Source organism: Gorilla gorilla, chromosome 6 (assembly GCF_029281585.2).
Source record: "Gorilla gorilla gorilla isolate KB3781 chromosome 6, NHGRI_mGorGor1-v2.1_pri, whole genome shotgun sequence".
Taxonomy (NCBI): Eukaryota; Metazoa; Chordata; class Mammalia; order Primates; family Hominidae; genus Gorilla; species Gorilla gorilla.
The window spans coordinates 151,081,591-151,093,882 of NC_073230.2; the positions used below are offsets into that span (position 1 = coordinate 151,081,591).

Genomic DNA, 12,292 nt, shown 5'->3' on the forward strand with positions numbered 1-12,292 from the left:
TTTTATTAAAAGTCATCATTTCTGCTTATCAGCACACTATTAAAAAATAAAAAGGAAAACCACAGTCTGGGTCAAAATATTCACAATGCATATATCAGACAAAGGACTTGTATCCAGAGTGTATATGTTATATATATATATATTTTTCAGATACATATATACATATATGTATGTATATATACACGCACATAAATCAATAAATTTCTACAAATCAATAATAAAAAGACAACTTAATATAAAACAGTTGTGTATATATAGGAGTCGGATAAGAATACATATATGTATATTATCACACATACACAAATGCTACAAATCAATAAACTCTTATAAATCAATAATAAAAAGATAACTCAATATTAAAATGGGCAAACAAATAGTTACTTTATAATAGAAAAAATACAAATAGCCAAGAAGCACACAAAATTGTTCTCTATATCATCAGTTAGAAGACAAATGCAAATGGAAACCACAATGAGATACCATTTCATCCCCACTAGAATGGCCAAAATCAAAAAGACTGACAACACCAAATGTTGGTGAGAATGTGGAACAGCTCTCCTACATTATTGAGGGGAGCATAAAATGTCAGAATCACTCTGGAAAACTCTTTAACAGTTTTTATAAAGTTAAATGAATATAAATTTTTTAACACAGTAATTTCACTCCTAGGTATTTACCTGAGAAATGAACCTATGCCTACAAAGAAATGGATTCAAGAATGTGTATAGAAACTTTATTCATAGTAGCCCCACACTGTAGGCAATGGAAAGTGTTCAGCAATAGTGAGTAGGTAAGCAAGCAGTGACTCATATAATATTATGGGTGAATCTCAGAAACATAATGTTAAAAATAAAGCCATACAAATAAACATATGAAAAGATGCTCCACCTCTACACCAACAGGGCATCTAGAAGAGTGGATCTCAACATTGGCTGCACCCCGAAATCACCTGAGGAGCATTAAAGAAAAAAAGCCTCATTTCGTCTCAAGAGATTTGATTTTATTGGTCGTATTTGGCCTGGACATTGAGATTTTTAAAAAGCCCCTTAGATAATTTCGATGTGCAGCCAAGAGCGAGGACCTAGGTCTTTAAGGGAATCCTGGGACAACTTCAGTGTCCACCAAGGAAAGGAAGCCAGATGAAGTTGCAAATTTTGTAGCCACTGGAGGTGAAGAAATGGCTAATTTTTGGAGGAAAACTGAGGTGAAGATCTGGATCTATTAAGACCAAGTGCCTGAGAGGAGGAAACAGTTCTCTGGCCCCACAGCTGGCAGAACTAAGAGCCTTGGTGGTGAGCTGCTACAACTGTGAAGCCTGTGAACTGCGAAGCCTATCAAGATTTAAATGTCTGGTATACCTTGTTTTCTCCTGAGTCTTTCAGTACCTGATTTGAGGAAAGCCTTCCTGGCTGGGTTCCTGTGCAGGAATACAGACAATGCCAAATCTCTACAAATATGCCTTTCAGCTAGGCGATTTTGGTAGGGTCTCCAACTAGAGAGACCAATACTTGGTACCAGGCAAAGCACCATCTTCAAAGGCAAATTGGGCATAGCCAGAAAGCCCACACAGGGCACCTACTGGCATCCAGGTCACCTACTGAGCAAATATCTGCTTCTCTTCCATCATTATAAAGTAGGTCAAAGTGCATTTCTGGATCAGTGTATTTTCAGACAAAACGACCCCTATCCTCTTGTGCCTCTTGAAGTTGAAGTTATGTGGTAACTCTTGAAGCTGAAATTATGACATAATTATCTTTCCAAGTTTGTCTTTGTTTCCCTGAAAATTGTGAAGTTTGAAGAGGATTATATCCTTATTGTGGTAGTGAATATTTCCAAAAATGATGCTAGCACCAGTTCTGAGAAAGGGGTTTAACAGTCATGTTAAAAGCCAAACATATTACCTTGGGATTTAGATATTATTCAGAAGAGATGATTTCTCATGGTTTGATTTATACCAATAATAAGCTATAGTATATAAAGGATTTACACCAAATACTTAATTATTTTGTTCATTTTATCAAAACAAACCTAGGGTACCAACATTATTCTTGCCTAGGCCATGTATAGTGCTTAATTATTTTATTCATCTATAAGTGAGTTCATTGATACAAAGTGGAGAGACTTTCAATTGTGTTTTATAGAAGAAATTGGAAGGCTTTGTGAGGAATCAGAGTTGTATTCCTGAAGAATCAGAGGCATATTTATGAAGACTCACAGGCGTATTAATGAAGAGCTCATTTCACGTCCATTCTCAGCACGGTGTCCGGGAATCTGCCTTGTGGTCGGCTCTTACCTTCAGGCTGCTCTGAGCCCAGAGCAGAATGGTTGTCACAGCTCTCCTCAACTTGGCATTGCCTGAGATCAGGACGGCTGCATGCCCAGAGGGACAAGCTGCCATTATCCCAACACAAACCATCACCCCTATTTTGTCGCGCCACAGAATCAGTAGGGGCACAGAGATGAAGGCAGCACAGGATGATATCACAAAGAAGCAGAAAAAGGAGACAAGAGACTTGAGGGCTTTAATGTGGGCCTCCAGGCTGGGGTCACGAGAGTCTCTGATATAGACCTTCATTGTCCTCATGTGCCTTCCCAGGGAGACAGTCAGCATCCCAGAAGAAACCAGAAACAATAGGAAAGGAGGCACAGACCACAGATAGCAGAAGAGAAAGGAATAAAATAAGTTGAGATCTTTAATCTGCCAGTTGAGCCTTGTATTGTTATTCATGAATAGCACAGTTGTGACTGTGAAGTGAGGTCTGCTAAAAAAGCACCAAACACAGAGGACAGTGCAGATGCAGGAGCAAAGAATAATACCCAGGAGCATCTGGGAGATCTTCCTGGAGACCCAGCTTGCCAAGCAGATCAGGAAGGTGTGAGAGAAACGGATGAGCTTGGAGCAGTAAAGCAGGCTGAGGCAGGCAGCAAGCCAGAGGTTGGCTTGGTTTGCAATCATCCATAGCATGATGATGGCTTGGTAGCTGTGGTTCAGTGGTTCACTCAACTTCTGGAAGTGGGTAAGCTGGATAGCACTCAGGAACAGCAGTCCATGCAGGAAAAGCCGGCTGATGCTGAGACACAGCAGCACACAATCACTGTTGCTCAGTGGCTGCCTCTTCACTACATCCCAAAAATTCACCAAGAAAACGAAGGCATTGGTCAGAAACCCCACTGCAAACTCCAGGACTGAAATGAACAGAAATGTACTCCTGACTTCATAGGACACAGTGCGGATGCGAGTTAGAGTCAACATGATGTCACTTCTCTAATTGGCTGTTCTACTTCTCTTCTCTAGTTGGCTAATATAAAGACCTAGTTGCCACCCAGTGCAGAAAGGTAAATGTACGTTCCAAGCCAGGACCTTTCCTTCACAAAGCATCCAGCTCTTTGCCTAGATCTATCCCAAAGCGAGCACATAAAAAGTTCTGGCAGGAAACTTAGAGGGATGTTGTTTCTCTAGAACATCTCTTGGATACATGTAAGAGCTTATCATAGGGTGGAAGACTGATGGTTCTACCTCTTGGGTGATGCAAGATTAATAAATCCAGGTGTTCCTGTACAACTGCCTTCCCAGAAGGCCATAGCACAGCATCACGGATGCAAACAAAACAGGGCCTCAATTTCCCCAATCCAGTTTTGCATGCCCATCTGGACCTGTGGGGGTGGTGAAGAGAACAGGATTTGCTTATGGGTTTTGAGGCAACCTGCAGCAGGCAAAGCAGATATTCTTGGTGATCTAAGGTTTGAAATAGAGTCTCTTTTCATTTGCATTCCTTCTCTCATCTGCGAAGTAATGACTCTTATCACAGACTGTGTTTTTAATATAGATGAATGCATGGTTCCTTTCCATGTGTCAGTGTATTATTGCAGTTTTATTTGCTGTTGCCAAAGGTTTCATGCAATCATCATTATTATGCCAGGCACTGTGCTTGGCAAGGAGAATATTAACATGAACAAGACTAGCACGCTGTAATGAAGGGAGAGGAAAGGGGGCATAGCTGGTTTGGATTATTATTATGTTTATTTTTTTAATTAGTATACTCTAAGTTCTGGGGTACATGTGCAGAACATGCAGGCTTGTTACATAGGCATACACATGCCATGGTGGTTCGCTGCACCCATCAACCCGTTATCTATATTAGGTATTTCTCCTAATGGTCTCCTTCCCCTTGCCCCCCACCCCCTGACAGGCCCTGGTGTTTGATGTTCCCCTCCCTGTGTCCATGTGTTCTCATTGTTCAACTGCCACTTATGAGTGAGAACATGTGGTGTTTGGTTTTCTGTTCTTGTTTTAGTTTGCTGAGTGTGATGGTTTCCAGCTTCACCCACGTCCCTGCAAAGGACATGAACTCATCCTTTTTTATGGCTGTATAGTATTCCATGGTGTATATATGCCACATTTTCTTTATCCAGTCTATCACTGATGCGCATTTGGGTTGCTTCCAAGTCTTAGCTATTGTGAACAGTGCTGGCTTGGATTATTACAGGAGCCTTTTAACTGCTCTCTCTGCTTCCCAACTCTCTTACTCTATTTTCCACAAAGCAACAGTAGCAATCTTGATAAGATATAACTTAGAGCCTGTCATTCCCCTGTTTAAACCTTTCAGGGCCTCTAAACTCCCTCACTATTGTTAAAAGAAAAACCTTATCCAAATTAAGTTTAACAGAGTTTAATTGAGCAAAGAACAGTTCATCAATTGGGCAGCCTCCAGAGCCAGAGTAGGCACAGAGACTCCAGTGCAGCCACGTGGTGGAAGATTCAGGGACAGAAAAAGGCAAGTGATGTACAGAAAACGGAAGTAAGGTACAGAAACAGCAGGATTGATTACAGCTCGGCATTTGCCATATTTGAACACAGTTTGAATAGTTGGCCACCGCTGATTGGCCAAAACTTGGTGATTGGCACAAGCGTAGGCTATGGTCTGTTTATAACTCTGTTTATGTTATAGTTCACAATGTACAGAGAAATCTTTAGGCCGGATGTGGTAAGGTAGCTTTAGGCTAAACTTGATTTAATGCTATAAAAAGCTAAGTTCCTACAGTGGCCTACAGGTCCCACATAATCAGAGCCTCTGTTCCTGCTCAGATATCATCTTCGTCTCTGTTTCCACACCAGCCTCATGGACCTTGTTCCTGTTCTGTGAATTCACCAAGCACCCTTCTACCACAGAACCATTGAACTTGCACTTTCCATTCCCTGAATTATTTTTCCTCTATGTCTTCCCATGTCCCACTTTCTTTTTAAAAGATCTCCTCTCAAAAGTCATCTTATTAGAGAGACTTTCCCTATGAATTGTATCCTTTGCCCTATATTAGGTGCATACTGTAATACTTAACCTGTTTTATATTTCTGCATATATTCAATTATTTATTGCCTATACCCCCCCCACTAAAAATGTAAGCTTCATGAGGGTATTTATTACTTAACACATGTTTTTGAATGAATGAAATTTTCGTAAATGAAACATTTAGTAGTCTATAGCATCCCCACGTGTTATACTTATAACATAATGTTGTATTATATTTTTAACATTCCAAGAATTATATTCTAACATACATGTCTATAATTTCTGAAGTCTAGCTTTTTCCCCTTTTAAACATTTTCAAACATTTGTTGAGCTCTGGCCTTCCAATATTTCTAATTCTCCTTGATTTCTAAAGGAATTGGATGGATTTCATGATCACATCTGTAAGCTCTGGAAAAATTCAGTCTAGTTACTCAGTGGGGATTGGAGAACTGATTATTTAGAGATTGGTTGTGATTTTCCAACATTTCCTCCCACTCTGGTGCTTCCTTCCCACTCTTACAGATGCTGTGACTTTTCCAGTTCTTTTATGGTTGCTCTTCATGTCTCACTCACTCATATTGGGGAACGAGTGAAGATGGAAGGAGAGGAGCAGTTGAGTGGCTCTGCCTTCACTTGCTATCTGTTGTGTGATAACGTCTTCTCTAAGAAGCGGAGCTTGCTCTGCCTAGTGCTTTGCCGGCCCCCTCAACTTACTCTTTATACACAGCCACACTTTGGGCATCCTACTTTCTCTAAGTGTGCTCCCAGCTTAGAGGCAAAGGCTTGTGTTGAGTGTGGGCTCTGGATCCAGGCCACTTTGAGTTAAGGTCTGGATCTCCTGCTTACTCACTGTGTGATCTTGACAAGTGACTGAACTCTTTCCATTCATCTCAGATGAAATGGAGATGATCAAAATAACACACACCTAAGAGGGTTGCAAGGATTACTTAACACACGTGATGTGCTTGGAATTGTGACTGGCACATGACGGCCCAATCAATAAATGTTAGTTATTATTACCACTGTTCTAATGTGTTGCTCTTGATGTTCCTCACCCAGTCTTTTTTGCATATTCATTTAAAATACTCCTTTAATCCTTGTTGCAGGAAGTCAGGGACCCCAAACAGAGGGACCGGCTGAAGCCATGGCAGAAGAACGTGGATTGTGAAGGTTTCACGGACATTTATTAGTTCCCCAAATTAATACTTTTATAATTTCTTATGCCTGTCTTTACTGCAGTCTCTAAACATAAATTGTGAAGATTTCATGGACACTTATCACTTCCCCAATCAATACCTCTGTGATATTCTATTACCTTGTGAAGTACGTGATCTCTGTGACCCACACCCTATTCGTACACTCCCTCCCCTTTTGAAAATCCCTAATAAAGACTTGCTGGTTTTGCGGCTTGTGGGGCATCATGGAACCTACCCACATGTGATGTCTCCCCCGGACGCCCAGCTTTAACATTTCTCTCTTTTGTACTCTGCCCCTTTATTTCTCAAACCAGCCGACGCTTAGGGAAAATAGAAAAGAACCTACGTGAAATATCGGGGGTGAATTTTGCCCTATATCTGGCTGAATTTCCCCCGATAAATCCTTTAAGAGTTATTGGTGCTGCCCCATTGGCGTTTTTCGATACTTTCTCTTTGTATTTTTTATGTTTTCTTTTGACTAAAGCTCCTTTTTTATTAGTAGTAGTGACATAAGTCAGTGATTACTAAAGATGTTCACTTTTGTTTTATTCTGAACTGTTCATCGCAGATATTTATATAGTCCTTATTTGTGCATCATGATGTAGCAGTTGTATTTAATTAATTGTGTTTGTGACCACTTCATTTGGGTCATTCATGCTTACAGAGTGTCAAACACAGAATTCTGCACTTGCAACTTAAGCTAATTTTCTCCTTGTCTTCACCACACCAGGTGGCGGTGTTACACTAAAGGTGTTTAGAAAAGATGTTTGCCTCCCTAAAAAGTCTGGGTAGAAACTTGCTCCACTGCACAAGCAGAGATATATAACTGTACAGTTAGAGCCATTTATATCAAGATTATAACCTTTTATTAAAAAATAAAGTTCTTTATGTTATTTCTTGGAACACCAGATCCAATCTTAATTTTTCAGTAATCAAGGGCTCTTTCAGAGAAAGGTAACACAAACCTTCATTGATACACCCCCTCCATTTGACTTATGTACACACAGTGTTTGGGATTATCTAAGTAATCTCCTTTGCAGATAGTCCTTAGCTATTGGCTATTTTTTGAAAAATGGTTTACGCAGGAAGCTAAAAACAGTAAAGTCAACTGCAATGCCAGTAAGAGCAGTGGTAGGAACACAAAAGCTCCTTATTTGTTATTAGTAGTGATATAAGTCAGTGATTACATCTTTATCAGATGTAATTAAAAAAATCTTAGTCCCTGGATTTTGCAACTAAACAGATGTTAAAAATTCTTAACCTATATAAATTTGTGTTTAGACTTTTGCTGCCATTTATTTTTGGAGATTGGAATTATATTCTTTGGATTGATTTTTAAAAATTGGTCTTTGTTAGCTTGACAGAAGAACACTATTATTAGTAATATCCCTTAAAATACCTTGCTTAGATGTTTCCAATGACTAGAGAAATGGACATGCCAATATATGTTTATTAGGAGCAAAATATATTCCACCTGTTGTAATGGGCATTGAGGACACACTGGTAAACAAAGGCGTATTAGAGGAACTGAAAGCACAGCCTTAAAGCCATAAAGCTTAAAGTAAGCCATACCTTACTTTAGAGGAAAAACACCACTAGATGACTTCAGATAGCGGAGTGAACTGAAAGAAACAATGTTGGGGGAGACACAACGGACAGGAAACAGACAACTGGGGTAGTGTCAATAGGAAACACCGGCAGTGGCCATCATCAACAGCACTCAAAACAGATGAAATGGCACCCAGGAAGTCGATGAGGCAGGAAGGAGCTCGGTGCTTTCACGGGGAGAGGGGAGGCCCGCGTGGCTGGCTTGTAGCCACAGGTGAGGCTGGAGGGCGACTTCTTCCACTACCGTGTGATTACAATATAAAGTAACCAGTGATTGGCTATCTCCCATTCTTCCCCCGTGATTGGCTATCTCCTGTTCTCCCCCTGCCGGAATTCCTAGGACAGCGAGACAGGTGGGAAACAACAGACCTAGGAGGAGTCTCTGCACCTCCAATCTTCCCAAATAATCGGGCAAAGCAATGGACTCCAGCTTTTCCAGGAAGTTCCAGCTCCCCAGCGACCGAGTCCTCCGCATCGCTATTTAACAGCTCCCACCAGGTGGCGCCAGAACACTGCGAGGCCTGGAATTCCTGGCAGGCTCGCAGTGCATCCTCACCTCAGCCGTTTAAATCTAGCAATAATGGGGTTCCGTATCTCACGCAATTGAAATTTTAGACTCCACTTACTGCGTTATGATAGGCTGAATTTCCTTGAATCTCACAGTTGCCCTGCGAAGAATGTAGTGCTATTTCCATTGTACTGATGAGAAAGTGGTTTCAGGAAAGTTAAATAGTTAAATATCTTGGCCAAGGTAAGTAACCTAGTGAGCAGCTGGGATTCCAACCGCAGGTATTCTGATTTCACCTTTGGCGTTTCTTCCTCTGAGCCTAACTCCCAATCTAGAGTACGGGCTGGAGGAGATACCCTTGCTTTGATAGGACACCTGGTAACATTTTTTTTTCCCCCAACCTCAGCCCTATCTGAGCTTTTTTCTTATTCTTTTTTTTTTTTTGCGTGGGCAGGGCGAGTGCAGTTGCCCTTGTGGACTCCCTCAAGGTGATAGCTCATTCCATTCCCAGGAGAGAGAGAAAAATTGAGTCTGGATAGGTTTATATCTCAGGAGGCCACTGTTCTGGTAAGGGAAAGGAATGGGGAAAATTTCGCTAGGCTCGTTGAAAGAACCTGTCGATGTATGCAACAGGTTAACATAGTTATTCATACGTTAGAGCCCTAGAGCATAAAAGGAAATTCTTCAGAATTTTTTCAGGTGGATATGGGATGATGTCTTCCTTTACTCCCTTCCTACAGGCTTCCTATGTCTTCTTTGCTTCCATTATACTTTGTTCAGAGCACTATTGTAGCAGTTACCATATGTATTAAAATATGTATTTGTGGCCGGGCGCGGTGGCTCACGCCTGTAATCCCAGCACTTTGGGAGGCCGAGGTGGGCAGATCACGAGGTCAGGAGATCGAGACCATCCTGGCTAACATGGTGAAACCCTGTCTCTACTAAAAATACAAAAAAATTAGCCGGGCATGGTGGTGGGCACCTGTAGTCCCAGCTACTTGGGAGGCTGAGGCAGGAGAATGGTGTGAACCCGGAAGGAAGAGCTTGCAGTGAGCCAAGATCGCCCCACTGCACTCCAGCCTGGGAGACAGAGTGAGACTTCGCCTCAAAAAAAAAGTATTTGTTTACATGGGTATCCTCAATTATATTGAGTTCTTCAAGAGTAGGGATTATGTGTTGTTCTTTTTTTTAACTCCTTATTGTATATGACAAGTAATTAGATTTTTGTTGGTTTATTTGGCCATTCATTTTAAATCCAAAGTAATGGTTTGACCAACCTTGCTTTCTTATGAATATAGGTATATTGGCCCTGCTTAAATCTAGGTGAATTCACTCCTGGGATTCTTTTTATATTTATTTCCTTTTATGAGACAGGGTCTCACTCTATTGCCCAGGCTGGAGTGCAGTGGTGTGATCTCAGCTCACTACAATTTCTGCCTCACGGGCTCAAGCCATCCTCCCACCTCAGCCTCCAGAGTATCTGGGACTACAGGTGCATGCCTCTATGCCCAGCTAATTTTTGTATTTTTTTTGTAGAGACAGGGTTTCACCATGTTGCCCAGGCTGGTCTCAAACCCCTGAGCTCAAGCGATCTGCCCGACTCAGCCTCCCAAAGTGCTGGGATAACAGGCGTGAGCCACCGCGTCTGGCCTCCTGGGATTCTAACATGTTTTCTGCACTGAAGATCAAAGGCTGAATGTCTTTGTAACCCATTATGTAGCCATTCAGGAGAGCACTTATCCTAAGAGAAGAAAAAATTAGGTAGTGAAATGCTTCATTAACAAAACTGTAGGCACCAAAGTGTAGGCAGGCTCTTGTTCGGGGGACATGGTGTTTGCTATGAGGGCTTGTCCTCTGTTCCAGTCCGATGGATTTCAGTCTGAATCCAAAGAACAGTTTATTAAGTAAGCCCTTTTGGCTGCAAGCAGTAAAGATTCATTCAGGTGAGCTCCAGTAATATGGATTTTTATAGGCTATATCAATAGTTCTCAAGGCTTAAGGTGCACCACACTAGGGAGATCAGGATCACCAGGGGACTTGCTAGAAATGCAAGACTGCTGACCTATGGAATAAAAACCTCTGAAGGTGTTCATGACTCTGTGTTCTAACAAGTCATTCAGGTGATTCTGATGCACACTCATGTTTGACAACTACTGGGGCATAAGAGAGAAAGATTTTCCAGGACTTCAGCAATAAGCCATACTTCACAGAGATTAAACATCACTTGGGTGCTGAAACTTTATTCAGAATCCATGTTGGGGTTTTTTTTTTAGCAGTAGGAGTTAATTGGCATTCACTTGAATGCTCCACTGTAAGTGATATTCAGACTTGTTAGAAAAGAAGGCCTTTGGTGGTTTTAGATGGTATAGTGCCAAGAGTCCCAGGAATTCCCAAATCCAGCTCTGCCATTTATTCCTGTTACCTGAGAAGAACAGTGAAAGGGGGTGTAATGTGGGTATTACTCTTTTAAATGTGACAGCAGCACCCAACAGCTCTCGCTGCAAAGCCCTGGTACCAGTTGGGTTTAAGCAAGCAGCAGGCCTAGGTAGAATCCACACACCCAATTTGCCATTCTTTCCAGGGTAGTTACTACCAATCGCCTATGTGGTATTCTCCCCATTATCAGCGGAACTTCTGTGTTTGTTAGGCAAGTCAGTATTCCCAATTTAAAAGAACTACAAATCTCATCCTTCTTTCAGATAGGAATGTCCAAATGACACAAGAAAAAGTAATTGGATGGAATTTCTTAGAAAGCCCTTGTTGCATTTCCCTTTTTCTGTGCCTGAACTTGAGTGTTATTGTTGGACTCTAACCATGGGGCAAAAGCCAAGAAAATCTCAAAGGCTTCACTCTGAAATCTTGATGGCTGAAACCACACCAGCAACTACTCTTTTCCAGCCTTCTCATTATGTGATAATGGGAAACTCTTATGTCCTTAAGCCACAATGCTTGGAACATTATTATTGGAAGCCGAATGCAATTACTAACTTATCCAATATGAAACTTACACCTTGGGACCAGAATGCGCAAGAGTGGAGAGAGGGAGAGAAGAAATGGGAGCGGGAGAGACACAGAGAGAGAGAGAGAGAGAGAGAGAGAGAGAGAGAGAGAGAGATTACTTACCCACTTATTTGGAGAAAGAGAGAAAGAGGAGATAACTTGCCTGCATGAAGGATCTTGGATCTAATTGCCCATCTAAGCATGAGAAGCCAAGGGTGAAATGGAGAGAAGGGCAGCCTGCTTCCTGTCTAGGTTTGCTTGTCAAGAAGAGGCAGGAAACAAGAGGAAACCAAAGAAAAGATGTCTTTACTTCCTACATTTTAAGGCGTATTGTTTTTGCCCACACGTATTTGTTAAAGGGAGGTTGGCAGAGTGGTACCGGTGTGAGGACATGTGGTTAAAGATTCTCTCACACAGTTTTTATTTCAGTTTCTCTATTTTTCCATTTTGTTCTTGCTACTAATTGATCTTGCTAGCAATTCTTTCTGTGTCTTACACTGAGAAAGAGAATCTGAGTGGTTGAGTGGTGACAGAGTGGGATGCTTCCTGAGCTGTAGGCCAATTTAAGGATTAGCTGTCTTTGGGTTAGGTGCCCATCCCTGGTCCCAGCATCTTTTTTTTTTCTTTTATTATTATACTTTAAGTTTTAGGGTACATGTGAACATTGTGCAGGTTAGTTACATATGTATACA

General features: G+C 41.4%; 1 protein-coding gene across 1 annotated transcript; it reads right to left on the bottom strand.

Annotated features, from left to right (window-relative positions):
- Positions 1-2,194: 2,194 nt before the first annotated feature.
- Positions 2,195-3,337, bottom strand: TAS2R38 (taste 2 receptor member 38). The gene has a single exon (XM_004046344.3). It carries the CDS (start codon positions 3,251-3,253, stop codon positions 2,252-2,254), a length of 1,002 nt encoding a protein of 333 aa, XP_004046392.3. The 5' UTR covers positions 3,254-3,337; the 3' UTR covers positions 2,195-2,251.
- Positions 3,338-12,292: the final 8,955 nt, after the last annotated feature.